This window comes from Bos indicus x Bos taurus, chromosome 28 (assembly GCF_003369695.1).
Source record: "Bos indicus x Bos taurus breed Angus x Brahman F1 hybrid chromosome 28, Bos_hybrid_MaternalHap_v2.0, whole genome shotgun sequence".
Classification (NCBI taxonomy): Eukaryota; Metazoa; Chordata; class Mammalia; order Artiodactyla; family Bovidae; genus Bos; species Bos indicus x Bos taurus.
Window position 1 is genome coordinate 26,341,228 of NC_040103.1, and position 24,098 is coordinate 26,365,325.

The window sequence follows — 24,098 nt, forward strand, 5'->3', positions numbered from 1 at the left end:
ATGGCCTTGTTCACCTTTGAACTCCCCAACTCCTGTCCATCCCTGGGCCTGGCTCAGCTAGGCACCCTGTAAACATCTGCTACCAGGCCAAGACCACTACTGACCCAGGCCTGCAAGCCCATCCAGGGCTGACTGGCCCTACAACCAGCTACTAGGACTAGTCTGACACAAGAGTGTCCTGTGAGATCAACCCCACTGAGACAGCAGGACAGAAAGTGTGTACTTCTGTGCCTGGAGCTTTCCTATTCCCCATTCAACTCATGAAACAAAAAAAGAATCTGACATATAAGGACTCATCCCTTGGAGGTCCTGTTTATTCCTGAACCCCAACCAGACAGCCCAGCAAGACACATCCCACTCCTCCACCCCACCCCAGATCCCTGAGGCCCATTTCCCAGGCTGGAAAACGAAAGCACTGTGTGTGAGTGCCCCAGAGGTCAGGGCACCTGACATACGAACAGCCGGGAGTCCTGGCTTCCAGGGATGCCACTGCCGGTCCACGGAACAGGATGATGCTTTTTCTTGCAGCTCTGGTCTTCGGAGCAGAGCCCCTCTGCTGAGGTTTTTCCGAGGAAGCCCCAGTGCTCTGTCAGCCCCATTCTGACCGAGGGCAGAGAGGAGCCAAGGCCCCAGGGAAGATGCTGCTCCAGGTGGCCAGCGATCATCAGGTGACAGGGGACAGACTCGAAACCAGGACTGGGCCTGTCTTGCAGCCAGCATCTCTGTCAGGACCAGGGCTGTTGTACGGCTGTCCTGAGCTCGCCAGAAGGGAAGGGACAGAGCTGAGTCTACTGTCAGGGGGCAGAGAGAGAAAGCGCCCCCAAATGGCCTGCCCGGTAAGAGGTCCCCAGCAGCTAAAGAGAAGTTTGGTCCAGACTCCAGAGCTGAGCAAGGTGGGTAGTGAAGGGGAGGCAACTGGGCTCTGGTGGGTCCCGTCTGGATCCTGAGGCCGCCAGCATCAGCCTTCCCCACGGCATCAAAGGGCTGCTCTCCCCCGCAGAGGGGTGACACAGCTTCAGAGCTTGCTCCGCAGGGCCTCTGCTGGGGGCCGCTGCAGCCGCCACACCACCCTCACTGGCTCGGAGGCGCGGTCTAGCTGGCGGAAGCCGCCCAGGTCGCCTGTCTGGCTGTACTGCTGCAGGGCCGGCTGGAGCACCGTGATGGGGATGCTGAAGTTCAGGTGGGGGTATGTGGCCCCCGTATTATTGTCCCGGGTGTTGCTGGCGACAATGCCTGTTCAGAAGACAGAGAGGAAAAGAGGGCATGAGCGAAGGCTCAGGGAAGGGAGGGAGACCCACCTCTATCCTGGAGGCCCTGGGCCTGTCGAGGGCGGGGATGCTGAATACCCCTCACAGTGACAGACACCAGGCTTCATGTATTGACATAGGCCCCTCATGCCCCAGTCCTCCTTCCTGGCTTTACTTTCTCCCTAACGCTATCAGTATCTAACACTATGTCTCACTTATTTTGGTATTTTTCTCTCCAACTTCTGTTATCTTTCAGCTCCATGAGGGCTGGGCTGCTGTGTTTTATTCATAATCTCGCCAGGACCTGAAAGAGGGCCTGGGATAGCGGGACCTCAACACGCACTTGTTGAGTGAATGAATGAATGAATCAGACTCACACAGAAGTTTTGGGTGGCCAGCTCAGTGCATGTATATGAATTTTTTGAAGAAAATTTTAGGAGTCTTGCCCAAATAGTACAGAGTTCCTGTACATCCTGGACCCAGCTTTTCCTTATGTCACCACACCACATTGATCAAAACCAAGAAATTAAGCTTCGTGACATGCTATTAACTAAAGGACAGAACTCACTTGGATGGACCAGGGTTTGCACTAATGCTCTTCTTCTGATCCAGGATCCCACATGGCATTTAGTCATCATGTCTCCTGGGTCTCCTCCTATCTGAGTCACTTCCAGTGTCTATCTTCCACAGCCTTGACACTTTGAAGAGTACAGGTCAATTATTCTGTAGAATGTCCCTCAATTTGGGTTGACCTGATGTTTTCTCACGATTAAGACTGAGGTGTGTCTGGTCTGGTAGTCCAGTGGTTAAAAATCTGGCTTACAATACAAGGGACACCAGTTCAATCCCTGGTCTGGGAAGATCTCTTATGCTATGGGGTAACTAGGCCCATGTGCTACAACTACTGAGCTTCATTTCTCCTACATTTATTAATAGAAATTCTTCCATAAGGGAAAGCTATCCTTTGTCTCCATTTTTTAATTCATTCAATATTAACTTATATCAGTATAGACTCACGAGTATTCATTCTTTGCTTGGGTTACAATCCAATACTACTGCTATTTGTTTTGTTGCTCAAATTGTTCCAACAGGAGCTCCTTCACATCAGCTCTTGGGTTTTTCAACATTTGACACACTCATCATTTGGTTTTTCTTAGGGTTTGCTTCCTTTCCAGCACCACAAAGCAGCCCTGGAATCAGTCAGTTCCTGGTTCTTTTTATTAGAGAATGACTCTTAGAAACCAAGATCTGGACTCTCGGCATGCTCATTGCAACTGGAGTGTCACTGGCTTCTAGCCCCTCTCAGCAGACGAAGATAAGAGACATATGTATATACACACACACACAAACTCATGCATACACACATTTATATTTATCTCTGTATCCATTTATCTGTACACATCTTTTAGAAGGTCAACCAGTATATGGGAGAAAGATGGAATTCGGACTAGGATGAATGTACCTAACTGTATTTCAAATGAATCACATAACCATTCTGAAGGGGAAGGAGCTAATCTAAGAAACTTTGGAAAACAGCTTTTTGACTGGACACTTTAAGGCTAAAGAATGGTACTCGCTCAAATATTGTCTTCTAGTTGGTAAATGTTTCTCACAGGGATGTGGTTAGGAATTCTGAAAGTACTTTTTTTGTACACTACAGTTGAAGAAATAAGTAAATCTACTGCAGCTAGCAACAAAAAGGCAACGTTTCTCACTATGGGAGAAAGCAGTCAGAAGTAAGGGAAGGGGAAGGCTTGCATGAACCCTGTGTGCTGGACTGTAGGTGGAGGTATCCATATGGACTCATGGTTGGCTTTTTTTTAAACAGATTTTTTTTTTTAAAAACTTAACAAAAATTTTAAATTGAAAGATTTAACAAACACATATTTATTAAAAAAAAAAAAAAGAGTTCACACTTTGTGAAAAACTGTAAAGTCAGCCAGTGTTAGGCCCACATATCTTTGTAATGAGGCAAGAATGTGCTGGAGTTGAGTGGTGTTCACCCCGTTTCTCCTTTGTCCTCCACTCACTGAAGATATGCACTCACTCACTCACTCACTCATTCATTCACTCATTCACTTTACTTGCCCAACTGGTAGGTTGGGCTTTTGAGTTTGTGACCCTTGGACTCATCCAACTACCGAGTTTCACAGATCAAATGATATTAAGTGACTTACCTGAGGTCGTGGAGTGCCTTAGTGGCAGAGAAAGGACTAGAACTCAGATCTCTTCCCTCCAAGCCCAGCATCCATCCTCTCCGACCTCAGAAGCACCACAGTCCAAAAAACCTTGGCTAATTAGCCCTGGGCATAAGGCCCATCATCCTTCCAGACAGGGTGGCTGCTAGGGCTGGTCACTGGGCACTCGTGGGTGGGACTGAGGCTCTGGCCAGGGGAAGGCCGGGAGAGGGCCAAGGGGCTGGTTACCCAGGAGGTCCCCGGAGCAGGCAGAGAAGAGCGGGCCCCCGCTGGAGCCACCATGCACGGCACACGTGGTCTGCAGCATCACCGGCGTGTCATCCACCCGCACCACAGCCGACAGGATGCCTGAGGTCACCGAGGGCCCGCAAGCCTGGCCGAAGACGCCGAAGCCCACTACACTGACAGCCTCACCTGCCAGGGAAGGAAGGAGGGTTAAGCTGGGGAGCCTCCTCCGTCTGGCAGGACTCACACCCTCGCCAAGCCCCCCCCCACCCCCACCAATCCTCTCCGAATTTCCAAACCCTGTCTGCCTTTCTAGTTTCTGCTCAGATGCCTGTTGCCTCCATGAGAACTTTCCCCAGGCCCCTACAGAAAGAGGTCAGGACCTCCACTGTATCTGCTCCATCATTTCTCTTCAGCCCTCATTCCCCTTCTGGACTGGGTAGTCACTTTTTAGGATTCCTAGCATCTAGCCAGGTGCTCAATACATGTTTGTGGAATTAACACCCAACTCCTAGGACTAAAAAGTCTATTGGTGAAAATAAAACCCTGACAATAACTACAAAATGGGCATCACCTTCCTTCACCAAGTGCTTTACAGGCAATATTTCACCCAGTCCTCACAAGACCTAGGGGTAAGTAGCATTATCCCCATTTTACAAATGTGGAAACTGAGACAAAGAATATGAAGTTGCCTGTCCAAGGATTCAGGGCTAGTAAGTGGCAGAAGAGACGCCAATGCAGTGAGCTCATAATCCTTGTTACGTAATAACAAATCACATCCACAAACCAAAACATCTGGTACTTCTGTGGCAGCATCACAAGGCCTTTCACTCCAATCATGCCACTGGAGCCTCGCAGACCAGCCTGCAGTGTTATAAGGAGTCCTCAAGGTTCAGCACCTCCACACTACACTGCTGCAGGGCCTCAGGAAAAAGACATGCTTTATCTTCCGCTGGGAATTCCACCTGCCCCCCAGCACCGTGGGCATGCTGAGCACAGCAGGGAGGCCTCTAAGAGCAACTCCAGCCAAAGCACTGTAACCAGGATGCAACGAGGTGCCAGCTTGACTCGTTACTCCAGCAAGGGTGGGGAAGGAAGCTGATCTGAGGGGCTGGCCCCTGATCTGTAGGCTTGATGTGCCCAACACTGATTTTCCAAGGTCCTTTCCTGACCAAAGGGACCCTTTGTTCATTACCTTCATGGAAATGCTCAGCAGGCACAGGTACAGGGACACCATCTAGGTCCTCCTCCAGTCTCACAACTGCTATGTCATAGGGAGACGTCTCCTGGGTGGCAAACACCACACGTCCCCAGATTATGGCACTCCTGGATACAAGAGAAACAAAATGACAGGCTAGCTCTCCCAACCTTTAGCACTGGGAGGAAGCAAAATAATGAGTAACAGTAAAAATCATGAACTCGGGACTCAAAAGATTTGGTGTTAGCCCTGGAACATACCCGCAAGCAACTCTGGGCACATCACTTAGCTGTTCTGTGGAATTTCCAAGTATGCTTTACCAAGCGCAGAGTACCTCTATATATGGGTTCCTGCACGTTATCATGATCACAGACACCCAGCACCCAGGGAGCGCTGTGGGCCAGGCCTGGTGTTAATGTTCTATGGACATCATTTCATTTAGTCCTCAGAGCAGCCCCATGAACTAGACACTGGTATTATCTCCATTTCAGATGGTGCTTTTGAGGCCCAGAGAGGCTGAGTAAATATATCTCACAGTCACACAGTTAGTGGGAGAAGGCAATGGCACCCCACTCCAGTACTCTTGCCTGGAAAATCCCACGAATAGAGGAGCCTGGTGGGCTGCCGTCTGTGGGGCTGCACAGAGTAGGACACGACTGAAGCGACTTAGCAGCAGTAGCAGCAGCAGCAGCAGTTAGCGGGAGGAGCCAGGGCTGATTTTCCCAGGGTCTTCCTTTTCTCCCTCATTTGATACCCACAGTCTTGTCATTTAGTGGGACACACATGATACAATTTCATCCTCTGGGTCCGTGTTTATATAGATGCTAGCACTTCTATAGCTCTTACTATGTGGCAGTAGCAAGACTTTACATGTCAATTCCTGGGAAAGCAGCTTAGACAGATTAAGCACATTGCCCAAGATTATGCATGGTTGCCTGTTACACACACTGCAGGAGTAGCTTCCAGGAGACCTGGTGGGTTCCCTAGGACCAAGAGTATGTTGGGGTGGGGGACAGTGGGAGGGGGGAGGAATTGGGGACCACACACAGAGGAAAATTCTCAGTATCAGTCTTCCCTATAAAGTCATGGCCATCCTGTTGATTGTCAAGAGGGGATTTCTATGGCAAAGCCAGGCTGGGTTAACCTTGGAAGTTCAGTAGAGGCATTTGGGAAGATCTGGGCTGAGAAGTTGGGTTGGACCACGTACAGGAGAACAACAGTTACACCAAGGTGCTATAGTGCTTTGCTTTGGCCTAGGTAAAGTACCTGGGATTACAGAAGAAACAGAAAGAACACGTATTGGAAAATCAAGCCAAGAAGCTGAGGCTGCCGACTCCACTGTCAAAGCAAGTGAAAGTACATGACAGCAGGAGTGCTTTCCTTGCAGAGAGGGGACAAATGACTGTCTGAAGTTCTAAACTGGCGGCCAAGACCACCCCACAACTGTTCAAAATATACCTATTTGCCTGGGCCCCACTCTAATATTCTTATTAGGTGGAATCCCATATCTGTCATTCTGATCCAGAAGGGATGTTCTGGTTAAGATCTAAGAGATAAATCAAGTAAGAGTAACAGGCTCCTCTCCTACTCCAGAAGGGTGGCACCCTGGGCCCCTGGCATTTCACTAGGCATTCAGGGGAAAGAGAACAGGGTTAGGAAGACTCCATTCAAGGGCCTCTGGGTGTGTGTGGGTGCAAGGCTGAGACAGAGGAGTTGCCCAGAAGGAATTCAGACTGGGAGTGGGAGCTCAGTGATGCTTAGTCAGGGATGCTGAACGGCGCCACAGATCTCCAGAGTTGCTTGGCATCTTGCCCAAGTCCCATTCACCCTCTGCCAGGAGGCACAGAACTCCCTACTCTGGGGTTCTGAGTACCAAGGATGAGAGGAGGGTCCCAGGCCCCTACACACAGTGCACCTCCAAGGCATGAGCCTGAGACCAGAAGGCCTCCATAGTCCTCAGGATTATGACCTGAGGCCTGGACTCTAGTCCTGACAGCTGGTGAGGGAGTGGAGTGCGGGCAACCTTCAGGGCCTTACTTGGGGGTAGTGGAGTGCACCAGGACCCTCGCCGTCTCCCGAGGGGCCACATGCCGGCAGGTCACCACGAGATGGGGCGCCACGGCCACTCCGGAGCCCCAGACAGAACCACACTCCACCAGCACGGCCGCAGCTGCCCAAGGGGGCCCGGGGTCTCGGTATCGGAGGGGCAGGCCCCATGGGGCACCCATCTCAGGCGGTAGGAGGGCAGCCAGGGCGGCAGTGTCGGGGTGAAGGCGGCAGAGGGCGGCTCGGGCTACGCTGAGCAGTGGGGCGGCGGCGCAGAGCAGCGTGAGGCCCACCCACTCGCGGGCCTTCCAGCAGAGGGGTGCAGCCACCAGCGCCACCAACGCCCCCGCGGGCCGCGACGCGAACACGCCTCCGCCCTCCGTGCCTGGCAGGCAGCGGGCATCGGTGAGCAGCAGCGGGCCGGCTGAGTTGCTGAGCACACCGCGGCTGAGCGTATTGAGAAAGATGTCCGGGCAGAAGGCCCCGAACGGGGAGCCGCAAGCCAGGAGCGGTGCGCCCTTGGGCACGTCCCCGAGAGGCGCCACGGCCAATACCGGCCCTCGCTCCTCCGCCTCCTTCTCCATCTCCGGCCGCACGCGAAGCAGTGCGAACCACCCCAGCGCTCTCAGCTGGTCCTCCTCCTCTTCCTCCGACACCTCATCATCCGGTGCGGCGTTTGCGAAGCGCCACTGCTCGGCCTCCTCGCCGCCGAAGAGGCGCACGAAGTGGCCCCGGAAGGCCGGGCAGCTCAACAGCAGCAGAAGCTCGGCGGGGCGCGGGGGCTGCAGTGGCCGCCCGCGGGGCCGGGCGGGCGGACCGGGTTCCAGGCCGGCGCACTGGGGCGTGCACAACCCCGGGCGACCCCGCTCCGCGCGGCCTGCCGGACTTGCGGCGGTTGGGCCGCACTGCACGTGCAGGCGCAGGTCGTCGCCGCAACTGTCGCCCGGCAGGAAGGCGGTGCTCGCAGCGGTCAGCGCCCCGCTGCCGGCCCGCAGGAAGGGGGTGAAGATGCCCCCATGGCACAGCACCAGGCCCGGGCGACGGTTCAGGATCACCCCGCTGCAGCTCCACGAGCCTGCCTCGGGCTGCCCTGCCCGGGAGGCGCTCACCACGCAGCCCGCCTGCTCAGCTGCCCTCATGGCGGGCCCCCACTGACGCCCCATGGCCTCCGGGACGGCACACCGAGGGCTTCCCGGAGAGCGAGCGAGTGAGCAAAGACCACGACCGGAACCAGCTGACCCCACGTAGCGCCACCCAAAGCTGGAAGCAAGAGGCGCAAGCACTGTCCCAGGGCTTCCTTGTCAGGCCGGATTGGCTAAACCCCATTGGCTGGGCAAGGGGCCGAGTCCTGATTGGCTGCTGAGGCTAACCCCGCCTTTCCCCGCCCTAGACCGTTCAGGTCACCAGCGCAATGTAAGCGGGAGCTGTAGGACCGGAGGACGAGCCCCGGGAGAGTGACAGGAATGTGGCTTTTACCGGGAGATAAGGGCGTGCTGGTCCTTCGGAGCCTAGTCTCGTCTCTGTTCGCTGAGCTGCAGGAAAGGGAATACAAATGTGTGGTGCCGTGCGTAGATTTGCCCAGTCCCTAACGGGTCCCTGTCAGTATCTGCCCAGGTGTAGGAGACATCTGACCTCTGATCCCTGGGATAAGACGGGCAAAGAAGCCGTTCAGTACTTTGAAATTTTGTAAGTAAACCGTACAGCAATCCACTAGGAGATAATAGAGCTCATAAGATACAACTCGGGTCTTTTGATGCCAAAGACCACGCTACCAATCTCATGGAAACTGGATTTGCTCAAAATAAAATTGGCCTTCAAAACTGATAAGCAGTTGTTGTTTAGTTGCTAAGTAGTGTCCGACTTTTTGTGAACCCATGGACTGTAGCCCGCCTGGCTCCTCTCTCCATGGGATTTCCCAGGTAAGAATACTGGAATGGGTTGCCATTTCCTCCTCCAAGGGATCTTCCCCACTCAGGTCTCTTGCATCTCCTGCATTGGCAGGCAGATTCTTTACCACTGAGCCACCAGGGAAACCCAGGATAAACAGTAACTGAAGTCAAAGTTTTAAATTACACAACCTATAGTTGGCAGTATACACATTTCATATAAAGACATTTATATGGTTTATATAGTATTTATCTAGGTTAGGGGTTCCTTTTTCTGTAAAGGGCCAGAGTGTAAATAGATCATGGTTTGTGAGCCATGTAGTCTCTGTCTCAAATACTAAGCTCTGCTGCTGTAGCGTGCAAAAGCCAAAGGAGTGGGATGGCTGTGTTCCAATAAAATTTAATTCAAATTACAAAGAATTCAAATTTTTTATCATTGTAGCATGTCACAAAATTGCACTTTTTTCCCCTCACAGGTCATACAACAGGCAGCAGGCCAGATCGGGACCACAAGCTATAGTTTGCCACCCCTGATCTTTTCCAATGAAGTCACCCTGAAGGCAGAGGAATACAAACAAGTGTGTTTTGGATATCCCTGAAGCAGACACCACAAGCTAGACATTTTATGAAGGTCTGTTTATCATACTATCAACTAAAGTACACATTAATTTTAATGGAATTATTTTAGGAGATATTTATGTCAGCATTAATGAAAAACATTCAATTGCTACACTACATAACCTTTCTAGTCAATTTTTAAATAAATTAATGCTGCTTGGTTTTATCTGCAACACAATACAGGGTAATGTTCAATATTTCCAGTCTCACACAAACCTGTCTGAGAAAGGGAAATGATCCATTATAGTATGAAGCAGTACTGAAATCAGCAGTTTTCCCATAGCAGGTACTGTCTTCTTTTTCTGACACAGAAGATGGCTTATCACAGTAAAATCTGACTATCCAACTTCCCAGCAATTAAGAAAGTGTTTCTTTCCAGAGTGATGCTCAAGCCTCCAGCATGAACTGTTTGCATCAGGTTTTTCTCTATTTACGACACATCACAGCACAGTCCTGACCCCCTGAGTGCTGGGCTCATTGACTTAGCCTTTAATTTTTATGCTCTGATCTGACTCAAGTAGCACAAATAAATTTATATAAACGTAAAACCCATGCCATCATTTCACAGTATGTTTCAAGCTCAAGATGTCTCCGGTAATTTAATACTCCGGTAATTTAAAACGACCTGCTGCATTTTGCTTCCCATTCTATTTTATCCCAGTACTTAAATTTTAGAACCTTATTTGGGTTTTTTAAAAGCAAAGCTTCCTACAAGCATACTAAATGCTCAAGCATACGTTTCATTACTTTTCCTATTTTGCAAAATGTAACATTTAACTGAATCTCTCCAATTTTATATCAAATGATAAAACACGGCTAAATTGAACCCAGCCCCTACTAGTGTGTTAATATATGAGATTTTGTACAAAAAGTCTGCCATGTCCATCCAGTTGCAGAAATAACCACCAATCCTGGGACCACCATTTGTTGCAAGGCTCACAAACAGTACTCAATTTATTACTTGTAGTGGAATGTGTAAATTGGCCTGGTCTTTCCACACACTCACACCCTGCATCCCCTCATAAGCAAAATTTGTCTCTCTTACCTGTTGTATGTTCATACTCAGAACAAGCCAATGCCAAAAAGGAGCAAGATAGAAAATTTGTTTTAACTTTTTATTAAAACACTTAAGATACAGATTGACTCTCTTCTGTAAATGACTGTTTTATTTTTCCTGAAATAGGACATATACGCACTCTGATAAAACAGAATGAAAAGTCGCAATTCATGGGAGTTCCTGTACAAAGCTCTGATCCTGTTAGGAGCCGAGCTCCTCACAGCGGCTTCTTTCCTCTATTTTATTATAGGAACTGTGTTTTCTGTGGGGCAAAAAACAGACAGGCGCCACTTGATTTTTCAATCCCAACTCTTTCTCCGGTGGCCAAAATAAACCACTTTCACAAAGAGCTGCCCTGTGTAGAATCCATAGTTTTCTAGCTTGCTAAAAATTGACTAGGGACAAATAGGAAGAAAAAAAAAGAAAACTAACACTGAAGCAATCACACCTCTCCTATCTCTGGACAGAGAAGTATGGGTTACCTTTAGCCAAAGGAAATCAAAAGTATGCAAGTTAACTACCTAGTTCATTCACCATTAGCTAGATTTGTTCACTTAAGGCTTTAATCCCTTTCCAAACCAGCTATGCTTGCTAATAAATGAAAAACTTGCTCTTCCCAGCTTTATGCTTCGTTGAGCCTCTGCATTTGGTACCTAGCTGTGAAAAAGTATGCTTTCCCAACAGGTCAGTACTGAAAACTAACAATGCAAAATCCAACTAAAGAAAAATACTCTCACCCCAGGAATGTGTAATCCACACTTTCCATGCTCTCACATTAAAAGCAAGAATCCACTGAATTTAGTTCAGTCCTCTGCAAATAAGCCTCAACATCACAATTTTCAGTTCTGAGAAAAATACCTCTAATTTTTAATTAAAGAAGATATCCTTCCACATGAAGACCATCTCTTATCCCTTCATCCTTGACTACAAGGGTAAAACATTGGTTAAGATCATGAAAATCTGATTTCACACCTGACATTAGGAAAGTGGAATGCTATAAAAATAACCCTCATCACACTGCTGGGGACACTGAGGCTTTTATACCAGGTGCTAACTGACAGGTGATGCTGGCTCAAAAGGAACAGCTCAACACACAGTTCTTGGATTAGAATTTCCCCAGGTTATTTCTGGCCTGGAGAAAGACAATTTCATAACACCTCCCACCCACCCCCAAAATCTGGAAAAGTTACAGATGATAACCTTTAACACCAAAAAAAAAATTGATAACCAATACAAAAAAAGAGAGTTCATGAAGTCCAATAAAGAAACCAAATTCTGCAAGTGAAATAAATCTTTCCTAGATTCAAACAAATGCTATAATATCAGATGTCGAAGTTCTCAACTCACAGAATTAAGAGTTCTTAAGCTGTTAACTTTGTCCTGTGTGACTCTCCTATTGAGAAAAAAATTTCCCCTAGAATTTGCAAAAATGACTGGGACACACCTGTAGTGTGTGACAACATGGGAGATGTACTCAAATCTTTCATGAGGCGAAAGTCACTTTTTACAACTGAAAATGAAGAAGGTGCTACAGAAAGAAATCAAAGTTTAAAACTGCATAAAAGCAAAGACGGGCTGAAATTGGTAACTTATTGAGTAAAGACAGTAACAATAACCCAGGCTAGAACTAACTCCTCCACAGTGACCCATCTGCTATCCATGTTGGGAGGAGACATGACCGGAGCCCGGCACGGTGGAAACCAGCCTCAGCGGCGAGGCTGGAGTTCTGCTCTTCCCTAGTGCTCTGTGCACAGGGTGGTGCCACCTACTAAAGGCAGTCAGGGACACGGGGGAGCCTCTCTCACCAGCCTGCTGTTCACTTAACTGAGCTCTGGACTCCAACGTGTATCTGTGCATAATTTTATGAAATATTTAAATGCCATTCACTAGATTAAAAAAAAAGAAAAGAAAACTCTGGACCAAGTATATTGTGAACTTAAAAAAAAAAATTATGAGGAGGGTCACCGATTACATTAACAACACTTTCTTTAAAAAATAGAATCACTTTCTTTTGAAATCAACCACAGTGGTGAGACGTGTTTTTCTTTCCAGGTGGCCCATGATGGCACACAGCTCTACTCGACAAATCCTGCCACCTCCAAGTCCCGGGGTGCTGACCTGCACCAGCACGTGGGGCAGCATTAGCTCCCAACAGTGTGGAGAAGAGCACATGTCACCACTGGGCAATGAGAGAGCAGACAGAGACTCTTGGCTTCTCAACGCCGGACACGGTCGGAGAGCTTTCCTTGTTCTATTAGAAAAGTTCGTGAGGAAGCTGTGAATAGGATCAGTCCAGAGAAGTAAAACTCTTTTATTTCCACTGTCCAAACATCAGTCAATATACTGGGAGAGCCAGCGGAAGCCCTCGCCGTATCCTTGCCTCTTGAGCACGCTGCACATGAACACTTCCATGGGGCGGGCATTCAGCTCCTTCAGGGTCACATTCCCCTAGGGGAGGCAAAACCAACATGTTAGCATTTCCATGTGGAGAAGCTTGCGAGGGTGATGACAAAAATCACTTTCTCCATCGTCAGAAGCAAATCTGAGCAGGGATTAATTACAGAAATGTGGTCAAGGCCACTGGGGTTCATGCTTTCAGTAGAGTCCTACTCCCAGATTCTCTCACTGTGAAGCACCCTTGCTTTGAACACACGAACTGGTTCATCTGGAAAGCTATGGCAGCAAACCAAGAAAAGCATGTTCTCTTATGAACAAAAGAAGTCCAGCATTTCTTAGAAATAAGAACATTCTTACTAATACAAGTATTCAGAAATATATACGAATGACAGGTTATGTCAAGAAAATTAAAAATTCAAGTGTGTGTAAAATGGAAAACTAAGCTAATGAAAAGAAGTATTTCTAGAAAGAACTATATAACCAAGAAGAGGCAAGACTAAGGAACCATGCAAAAAAGTCAGGAAGCTATAGATTCCAGAAAAGCAAATTTTTAAAAATTAAATATACCAAACCTTATGCTGAAAAGACCAGGATGCCTATAAACTAGAGCTGATCTGGATTTTTCTCTCACAAGCATACTTTTCTGCAACAAGATTCTACTGATCTGGAAGATCCGTGTTCTATTCCTGGTTTTATCACTGACTTGCTGTGTAGATCTGAACCAATCCCTCTTAATTTCCTCATCTCCAAACCGAAGTAACAGTCCTACCTCTCTCAGCAGGAGCACAGAGAATAACCCAGTACTCTAATTTCAATGCTTAGAAAATGATATAAATGAGCACTCTTCATAACCTGAAATTTCCAGTCCAAAAAAATTTCTAGCTAAAGACTCTTTCAAATACCTGAAGAAAACTCTCCTTAGAAAACACGGGAAGAACGAACATGCTCCAGCCTTCCCAGTCTACAAATCACCTCTAGAAAAACAATGTTAAGCCCAGTTACTTTTAAAAGACAAGTAAATCTAGACTGCAAAACGTGAATGTTTCAAAAGCTGTGAGTTGCCTTTATAATGCATCTGCTGAAGACTTTTTCTCTTACCTTTCCTGTGGTCTGTCCATAAAGCCCAAATATCTCACGGAGTTTTTCTTCACTGATTGCATCTGTTCTGTCAATTTTGTTCCCCAAGATAAGGATTGGCACGTTGGATATTGTCTCATCTGTCATTAAAGCCTAAAGCCAAGATTTAAAAAAAGAGCTGGGTGAAGCATCTATAAAAGCCCACCAGACAATGAAGATAATTTTGCCTTTAACTTGTCTACAAGGTACCAAATGCAGAGTGAAAATCTGATCATACTTATACTTGAGTGATTAACTAAAAGTTAATCTTGACATTATATAACACCCTTATCTTTAGGCAAAAAGCCCCTAAAAATTACCTTGACATTAGTTTAAAATTCCCCAAAAGCTTCAAAACAATTATAATGTAAAGTTGTGTCTATTTGTAAAGCAGCAGAACCTTAACTCTGAGCTAAATCACTCAACCACAGACCATCCTCAGCTCTCCACTGAGCATTGGCCAGGAAGAACAAAGCTCTGGCTACACAGCCTCAAAGAGACTACAGGAAACCCCAAGTATTCACTAGATGCCCCCTGTGTGCAACATACCGTCCCCAACAATGACAGGAAGACAAAAGAAAGGGAAGACACATCCCTGGCTCAAGAAATCCTCACTCTATGTTCGTCTCTCAATAAAGCACGGCAAGTGGATGATTACCTGTCACAGTGAATAGGAAGAGAATACAAATACTAAAAGGCACTCAGGAAAATAAAACAGTGACATGGACTTAAGCAAAGTCTTAACAAAGATGTGGAAACTAAACTGGACTCTGAAGGAGGGGCAGGGTTTGGATAGGCAGAACCCAAAGAATGAAGAAGATAACCAATGGCTTTACAGTAGAAAGAGTTCATAAAACCATATGGAGTATCACCTGGCTGGATTAAAGCATTTATGTTGACGTGTCTTGACAGAGTAAATGAGTTGGGATGGTATGACAAATATTATGGTGCCAGTCTGAGAAGTTAGCTGCAATAGACCCTAAATCCAGGAATTATTAAATAGAATCTACACTTTCAGTACAATGAATTCTCAAATAGTATCTATCTGTGGTGCTCAGGTAAGGGATGATGATCTAACCTAAGATAGCAGCACGTACGGAATAGTGCAGCAAGCATTCTGGAGAAAGAAGTGAAAAGACTGATGTCTAAATGATAAGACAACACAGGAGCCGAAGCTGGCAAACATTTCAAGCCTAGGAATCTATTTCACTGACAGGAAGAGCTAGGAAAGGATGGCAGGATTAAAAGGATAAAGGGAAACCTACTATGAACATCTCAAGTACCAAGAAATGTTAGACAAAATCAGAGTAAGGAAGTTATTCATTCATTAAATAGTAACAAAGTGCATATTATATGCCCAAGGCTTTACTAGATATGCTGCTAAGTCACTTCAGTCGTGTCTGACTCTGTGCAACCCCACAGACGGCAGCCCACCAGGCTCCCCCGTCCCTGGGATTCTCCAGGCAAGAACGCTGGAGTGGGTCACCATTTCCTTCTCCAATGCATGAAAGTGAAAAGGGAAAGTGAAGTCCCTCAGTTGTGTCTGACTCTTTGCAACCCCATGGACTGCAGCCTACGAGGCTCCTCCGTCCATGGGATTTTCCAGGCTAGAGTACTGGAGTGGGTTGCCATTGTCTTCTCTCTACCTAGATATGGGGGTTTCACAAAGAAATAAGACAAGATCCCTACATCTAAGTTCCAGTGGGAGAGACCTAATAAAATCAGTAAAAACAACAGATGCTGGTAAGATGGAGAGTCTAATAGTCTGAGAGGTCAGAGAAGGCTTCTCAGAAACAGTCATACCTAAATTGTGGGATCTCTTAAAGGACATTTAGAAATTTGCAAGCAAAAGCGGGTAAGGGTCAGGTGAGAAAACCAGGAAGAGACAGTTACTTCTGAATAGACAGTTACTTCTGAATATTCAAGGGAGGGCAAGTTGTTATCTATGTTTGGAATGTAGTTCAAGGTAGGCAATGGAAAAGCTGGAGAAATAAACAGAACAAAGATTATAAAAGAACTTATGTGCTATGCAAAAGAGCTGTAGATTTTATCCCCAGACTGTTAAGAGATCTACTCAAGGATATTAAGGAGGGCAAAGACAAGTAGTATATGGCAGGGTGGTGGTGAAATCTATAGTCATTCACTGCATGTACAGGTACAGGATGGGTAAGACGAATAGTTCCACTCTGGGAGGACAGAATTGGTAGGCAGAGTTTCTAATAAGTAACACTATGTATGAGGTTGGAGCTCAAGAGAGATTCAAATAATAGAAACCCATTTGGGGGTCACTGGCATGATGGGTTGCAGATGAAAGAATGGGACAAGCCTGGACCAGCCTGGGAAAAAGTACAGACCCTGGGGAGCACCTAGATTTAAGGGCTAAGCAGGGGGAATGGGCGCTTGTGCCAGGAGTCAGAGAAGTATCAGCCAGAGAAAACACCAAAACCAAGAATGTAAAGGGGAGTTTACAGACAGAGAGAATGACGAGTGCCAAGGGGTCAAGTAAGGGAAGGATCATAAGACTACAGCTTCAGATTCAACAAACATACTTCCACCAGAGAGAGGTTCAAATTGCCAGACACAAGAATGCAGAGAGTTATAAATCAAAGAGAAAGAAGAGGCAGAGTGACACAGTATGGATTATAAAGGCAACGTTACAGAAACGATCAAGACAAGAAAAATGCAATGTTGAAAAAGGAAAAAATCCGACATGAATCCTAGTTAATATCAAACAATGCATGTGACCAAAACTGAAGACAGAACAGCCTGTTAAGGTCTAGGAGGTCACTCAGTGCCAAAGGCTGGGCAGGTACAACCTGAGAACACAGATTCAAAAGCACAAAGAACTCTAATATCTCCTTTAAGGTTTCACTATGCCAACACATCATAAAGAGTGAACATACGTGATGCGTGAAAGGGAAAGACATTAATTATGCTGGGAAAACAGGGATTAACTGCAGAATGTCCTGAGCAAACTGCACATAGAATCACCCTGTGATAAATTTAAGCAAAGTTAATTTACTTGCATTTAAGACAAGATTCCTCAGAACATTGAAAAATAATGTTTTTGATTTTAAAATACTTTCTTCCTGTAGCTAGGACTTTTACCAAATGTTAACTGGAATGATTAAGTACTGGCACTACTAAGTTGTATTTCTTAAAAGAAACAGAGACCAAGAAAAGAAAAAGAAAATATAAACATACGTTAAGCTCAACTTTGGATTCCATAAGTCGAGGATGATCTGCACAGTCCACCAGAAAGACAATCCCATTAATTGCTGGGAGGTAATTTTTCCAAACCCGACGTGCTAAAAGAGAAAGTTTGCGGTTGCATCAATTTAAAAACATATATGCTGAATATGAATAACTTAATGGTCTATGAAGTAAGCAAATTCTGGCCAGGTTTCAATAGCATTAAACTCTGTACAGATTCTCCAAGTCCTAGCCAGTATTAAGTCAGAACAGAGGACGAATAAACTGATGGTCCATGAACTGAATCTGATTTATTTAAATACTAAAATCAGGGTTTTCTGCCTGATTTTCTGAAAAAGTACAACATCTGGCAATCCCACGCCTATCAGTCCACATATACTGGGTGGATAATAATCAGCGGACTGAGCAGTGGCTGCCCCTTTACATGCGGCTTCAGTTCTTGTCTGTCAAAGTTTCCACCACTTCCTACTGTCTCACTCCCGATTTCACTCACTTAAATGACCTACCTCACCCCAGAACCATTTTAGTTTGCAACTTCTGAGTTAGAATATCAGGATGCAAATTATTTATCCATATAACTGTAGTCCCAAGTTAGTTCCTAACTAACCAATTTGTAAGCGTACTGACACTTTCATCCACTCAGCCCACAGGGAGACAGGGCTTGCCAGGTGCTTGACGTTTCCAGCCAGTTACCTGTCTCCTAATTTAACCCAGTGTGCCTTATAAATTTCAATTTTTGGTTTATAACATGATGCGACAATGATCTGGGAAGCAGTGCTTTAACTGTATTATAATTTCTAAGCCATTCATTTCTATGGGATGATTAAGGAAGCATTTCTACATCAAACATTTAACAGTGGTCACTTCTGAAGAGTGGGACTGTGAAGGAGAAGTTGGGGGAATTTCACTTTTACCTTTCAGATTTGTATACTCAACATATACTGAATTTGCTACGTTAATCCTGGACTACTTTTATAAGTTAAATTTTTAAGTTATACCAAAAAACAAAACCAAAAAAACCGAAAAACCCTCCCAACAGCATCTCAGTAATTTGTGTAAAATGTAGCAAGGTTATTATGGAAAAAAATGTTTCCGTTAAGTAAATTTTCCTCAAACAAAACTATGGACAAATTTTTCTTTATAATGGGGTTATATCCCAATAAATCTATTGTAAATTGAAAATCTCCTAAGTCAAAATGTATTTGATAAACCTTCCAAATATAGCTTAACCTAGCCTACCTTAAAAGTGCTCAGAACACTTATATCAGCTTATAGTTGGGCAAAGTCATCTAACACAAAGCCTATTTTATAATGTGTTGACTTTCTCATGTAATTCATTGAATACTATATGTTTGTATGAAATGCTGTATGAAGAAAAGCACGGTGCATGGGCACAGAATGATTTCAAGTATATCAGTTGTTTACTCTCGGGATCTCATGGCTGACGGGGAGCTGCCCAGCATGACGAAAGGCTGTTTTATCGTAAAGTCAAAAATCTTAAGTTAAATCATTGTTAAGTTGGAGACCATCTGTACATAAATGCATTTCCTTTTCTACTCTTATCAAAACCTGAAAGCTAAATTTATCACACCAAATAATATACAATTCCCAATTCAGGTATCTAAAAACACCTCCTCCTTCTGCATTCTCCAGATGGTCTCAGTTCAGCTTACAACTATTTTATCTCCGAATTTAAATCTGTTAAGTGGCTACAGATACTTCTGAAAGAAGCAGAAAAGATACCATGCACCGTTCTCTACCTGAATGAAAATGATACAAGCTTATTATAGGAAAAAAGGAAACAAGATCATCTGTAGCCCTCCATCAATACATAGCCACTGCTGATGTTTCTGTACATGTTCTTTCAGTCACGTTTTTGTATAAGTATTTTATGTGCTGATGATCATTTTACATATATGATTTTGTAGAATATAAATATTACATGAATAAAGTAAATGTAATGTTAATAAAATCACTGACTATAAAGTCATGCCAAATGTAAAGTGGGCATCCATTAGATAAAGATGCCCCAAATTCTGCATAAACACCAGATAGGAATCTGGGAACCAAGCAGACATAGGCTGAGTAAGGCACAAAGCACTGAGGAGAACAAGGCAGAAGAAAATGTTCCATCAACGGCCCCAAATGGGGAGAATACACAAAATATCAGTTCAGATCAAAGTGATCACAAATAGTCACTCTACTATCTTTGCAACTCTTGACAAATTTAAAATGACTTAAAATTACAAATAATTTCCTACATACACTCCACTGAATAAATGATAAAAAAGAGACATGATTAAATTCAACATGTGATACTGTACTGGATCTTGTTTAAGAGAGGGAAAATGTTTAAAGGAGCTTACCAGAACAAATGACCAAAAAAGGCAGTATACACTATAGAGTAGGTAAATGAAACTTTCTGGGTTTGACAATTATTATGATTATGTAAGGGAATATTCATGTTATTAGAAAGCAATTTAAAAGGTATATATGAGACTCTGCTTTGAAAAAGGGGAACAAAATGATCCAGAAGCCAACATCACCCTTCTACTGAATCATCTCTTACCTTGCTCATGCCCACCAAGATCAAAAGTTGTAAAAGTCATTCCAGCAATTGTCAGCTCTTCTGATGCTGAAAAATAAAGGAAATAAATAAACTTCTCCAGCCAACAAGGCCAAGCTACCAAAATTATAATCCAATACAAACGTAAAACCTAATGAAGCTTTCACTTTGTAAAGAAAAGGATACAAGGGTGAAAATACCCTTCAATTATTTTAAAAAGCCAAGTCTCTTTTTCTCCAAAGTGCTTGCTACTCCTTAGAAGTAGATATGGGAGATGTGTCCCATGGCAGGACTAGTGAGAACAGATAGTGACAAAGTTCCAGAGGTCTTTAGATTCATGGGTATGTGACTTGAGCGTGTCCTATAGAGAATTGTTTGTCAAGTCTTCTGGGGCTTCAGTAAATAAAAGAACTGCATAAATTGGAGATCCATCCTCCAACTCTGACACTGACCCTCAAATAACAAAAGGTCACCAGGTATTTTCAAACCTACTTGGATGTAACGTTGGAACATGCTGCCCCAGTCTGTCATCTTTGAGCATGTGTAGAAGAGTGGTTTTGCCTGCATTGTCCAAACCCAAGAATACAAGTTTTCCAGATTTCTTGTAGAGTCCTAAAAAAGAAAATAATAATAGCATAATTAGCTCCTACACAGCAAAATCTACCTATATTTAAATTGTTTTGGGAAATGCACAGCATTTGAAATGTGTATTTCAGGGAAATGGCTTTACCTAGGAACTGGAGCACACTGCTGAAGCCATTGTAGATCCACTCAAAGATGAAAGACATTATTAATGCTTACTCCCTGTATAAAATAGGAAAGCAGCAAACATTAGCCTTGTGAATGCTGATATACTTCTGGAGACGTTAACTCGCATTTGCTGGCCTTCATGCATGGTTAGGGCCCCATATTTTGGACCTAAAAAATCAAAGGATTTTGCACCCTGGAGGGAAGTGGAAGTCTCTGGGGTACTCAGATCTGCATAAATTCCTGATTTCCTATCAGTTTCCAATCTATGATACTCAGAGCACTAGGCGTTAAAGATACACTTTCCTCTTTCACTGTATGACTCACTTCTCCAGGCACCTGCTCATTCACGTTCCCTAGATACACCACAGCTGTCTACCAGTTAACAAAACTTCTAGGAAATCACCCTCATCAATAATCTGGATCAAAATGTCACACTGATGTGCTAACTAGAAAACAAGAATAAAAGGCATATTAACCCATTCTTGTAAACAACTCTAAAAAACAAGCTCGCTAAAATCCTACTAGCTGGCACAATTTGCACTGCTCCATTTACCAATTCTATCTCTTCTTTAACAGTATTGTTTAATCTCTTCTATAGATGTGTCTCAAGTTAGAAAAAGATGACAGCACTATGTTGGAGAGCCATGAAGAGATAAGAGAGTCCAGTCATAATGTGAATAATTAAGACTCACCTAACCCATTTTACAAATATGGACTTTCTTAAAATAAGAAAATGCATTCAGTACATAGAGGCAGGTTCCTACCCAACTACATACCTCAATACTGATATTAACAGCACTTTTTCTACTGTTTCCCATAAGCCTAGACAAAACAGAAGACGACCCAAAGCTACTAAAAGGTATACATATACTGGGAATAAGCAAGAGGACCTCTAAATGTAACCGTAATAGAATCCAGAGCCAATGGTGGGTGTTTAGTTTTCTGAGTCAGCACTTCCTGATCACACTGAATGTTTGCCTCAGCACCAGTTTTGGTGCAGAAAAAAGAATGATACCCACTTTCACTCCTCTCCAACAGCAAGAACACCTGAACGCAAGGCTTTACACTAGATGTGGCCAATTGTTATCAAACAAATTCCCTGAAGTTTTATTTTTTTAGAAAAGTAAAGGTTTACTGTAAAAGGGTTAACTACAAAAACCTACCTATATTCATTTAAAGAATGAGACAGTATATGTTAGTTTTCTTTTTCATCCAATTACTGTTTTTGTTTTGGTTTGGTTTTATCAGGCCTGTGGCCTGACCTGTAAACTTTCAGGACTGCTTAGTGCTTATCTTCTATGGCTTACCATAGGTGGGTCAAAAGAAGCTTGGGAGTTTGGGTGGGGGTAGAGACTGAGGGAAAAGCTTTTATACAAAGATACTAAATAAGATTTTTTTGCCTTCTTCAACAACATCAAAATATATTTTGGTAGAAAAACCAAATTTAGTATGTTAAATAATAGTTGTGTCTGGAAACTTAGTCTCTAAGAAGGCCAATGACTTAAATACACTTACAAAGTTCCTGTGCTTAAGTTTCCACTGTTGGTAAGTAAAAGAACAATGTGCCTCTCCTCAGCAATCCTACCAAACCAGTCATCCTTCCCTATTTTCTTTCTCTACCACTTGAAGTCTCACCTTTAGAAAGCATGTCTCATTAAGGTCACTCCCACTGATTTCAACTTTAAAACCCAACGCATATATTCATTTGTACTACAATGGTTTGCAGTCAGTACTTTATAGACATTTTGTAAAGTTTCACCACATCATTACAGAAGTGTACCCAACTAGATAAATTCTCTGGAGGTGACAGAATGGCAGAAAATCCCATTTTAAGGAATGTTTCATAATTAACAGAACTACTTTAACTCTCCAGTTTATGTTCCCTTGATATCCCTGTTTGAAAAATCCTATAATTCTTCCCTCCAAAATGAAGGTGATGTTAAAAAATAAAAAAACCCCTTATTGGACCCAAAGAACCTCACAGTAGTGCTACCCAAAGAGGAAATGGCTCTGATGGTGCCTCCATCCTTGAGATCTTAGGCTTTGCACCCTCGAGTGAGTCGTTTCTCAGTTTCTAAGATGCCTGTACAAACATCTCATTTCAGCCTCACACTAACCCTAGGAGGTAGGGATCCCCGGCTTCATTTAACAAGATGAGGGCGCTGATGGTCCCAGATTACTTAGCTTAACCAAGAGAGCTCAGCTGAAAAGGTAACAATGTGAAGACTCAAACCCTTCTATTTTAATGCCAAAGTCAAAGCCCTTCCTTTTAATATCACATAAAATTCCAATGCAAATCACAAAACTGCTTCAAAAAAAACTTTCTTAAACCACCAGTTACAGCTATGATAATCCAATGTTTTCATCCTTAGAACTCATCACAACTTTTAAACCATAAGTTAAATAACTAGCACTTTATTTCTTTTCTAGCCTTGACCCACTTTACAATCCTTATGGCATCTTATGGCAAATTAGCTTAAGGGCTCTAACTACCAACAAAAGCATTGCCAACGTACCTAAAATTTGCAAATTTAAGGAGACGGATGATTCAAATAAATAAAGAGCAGGAGACTGATGATCAGTCAATAAAAAAAGCTATGCATCACTTATATTGCACATACTCGTTACTTATATATGCTCCGAGCAACTTTAAGACACTATTTCAGACAGATTTGGGATAGCAAGCAGCTGGCGTTTGGCTAGGAAACTCTGCTTAGCTGCAGGGTAAATGTCAAAGGGCAGCCCCACTGCGAAACTCTGTAAAGCCCCGTTACAACCTAAACAGATGTACCGAAATAAAAGAGAAAAGACAAGAACAAGAGGGAACACTAACCGAGATTTTTTTCCCATGCACTGAAGAGAGGGAAAAGGAGGGTGGCGGAAGAAGAAAACACGGGGTTCAACCCAGGACAGCAGATGATAATACAAGTGTGGCTGAAGTGGGGGTGGGGAGGGCCCTCGACTAGGAGCCAGGATATCTAGTTCGAACGGTCACACTTGCTATCTGCGGGGTTTTGAGCAATTCACTATGCCTCTACAGGCCTTAATCTCTGTAAAAAAAAAAAAAAAAAAAAGGATAATTATCAAGACTTCAATCCACCCCACCGAGGGCTGAGAATCATCCGACACAGGGGATGTGAAGCCGATTCGTAAACCCGGACGCACAGTAAAGACAGGAAAACTGGTATCCTGCCCAACAGCTGCCAAGACCCCCGAGTGAAATGCGGATGGACCCGATACCCGTGAGGCCAGCAGGGAACCAAGCAGACCCGGCCAAGCCGGCCCGTCCCCGCCCAGAACAAGCCCCGCGGCCCCACAGAACCGCCTGCGTGTCACTTCCTCCCCCAACCTCGCCTGCGCCGGCCTCCACCCAGACCCTCCCTGCCCGCCACCTTCGCGCCTCCGGCCCCAGCTTCCTCCTTCGCCGAGGCCCCCTGACTCACGGCCCAAGGGGTTCCTCCGGCGGCAGCAAGCGGCTTGGACCCTCCCTCAGAGTACAGAGCCCAGCAGCACCCGGGACCGCCAGCTACTCGCCGGATATACGTAACACCCCCCTCCCCGGAACTTCCGGGCGCGTGCTC

General features: G+C 44.7%; 2 protein-coding genes across 4 annotated transcripts; both read right to left on the reverse strand.

The window, feature by feature from the left end:
* Positions 1–277: 277 nt before the first annotated feature.
* Positions 278–8,773, reverse strand: TYSND1 (trypsin domain containing 1). The gene is made up of 4 exons (XM_027530971.1): positions 6,906–8,773; positions 4,866–4,996; positions 3,674–3,859; positions 278–1,233 (listed from the first exon to the last, which is right to left on the reverse strand). The coding sequence occupies exons 1-4, from the start codon at positions 8,075–8,077 to the stop codon at positions 1,016–1,018; spliced, it is 1,707 nt and encodes a 568-aa protein (XP_027386772.1). The 5' UTR covers positions 8,078–8,773; the 3' UTR covers positions 278–1,015.
* A 1,746-nt stretch (positions 8,774–10,519) lies between these two features.
* SAR1A (secretion associated Ras related GTPase 1A) lies at positions 10,520–24,069 on the reverse strand. 3 transcript variants are annotated; one of them, XM_027530973.1, is made up of 8 exons: positions 23,961–24,066; positions 23,351–23,567; positions 20,498–20,571; positions 20,260–20,379; positions 19,771–19,836; positions 17,193–17,296; positions 13,971–14,102; positions 10,520–12,923 (listed from the first exon to the last, which is right to left on the reverse strand). In XM_027530973.1, exons 3-8 carry the CDS (start codon positions 20,553–20,555, stop codon positions 12,807–12,809), a joined length of 597 nt encoding a protein of 198 aa, XP_027386774.1. In that variant the 5' UTR covers positions 20,556–20,571; positions 23,351–23,567; positions 23,961–24,066; the 3' UTR covers positions 10,520–12,806. The 3 variants fall into 3 exon arrangements, with proteins under 3 accessions (XP_027386774.1, XP_027386773.1, XP_027386775.1); XM_027530972.1 differs by lacking the exon at positions 23,351–23,567 and having other exon boundaries at positions 23,961–24,069; XM_027530974.1 differs by lacking the exon at positions 23,351–23,567 and having other exon boundaries at positions 23,910–24,064.
* Between the last annotated feature and the right edge of the window lie 29 nt (positions 24,070–24,098).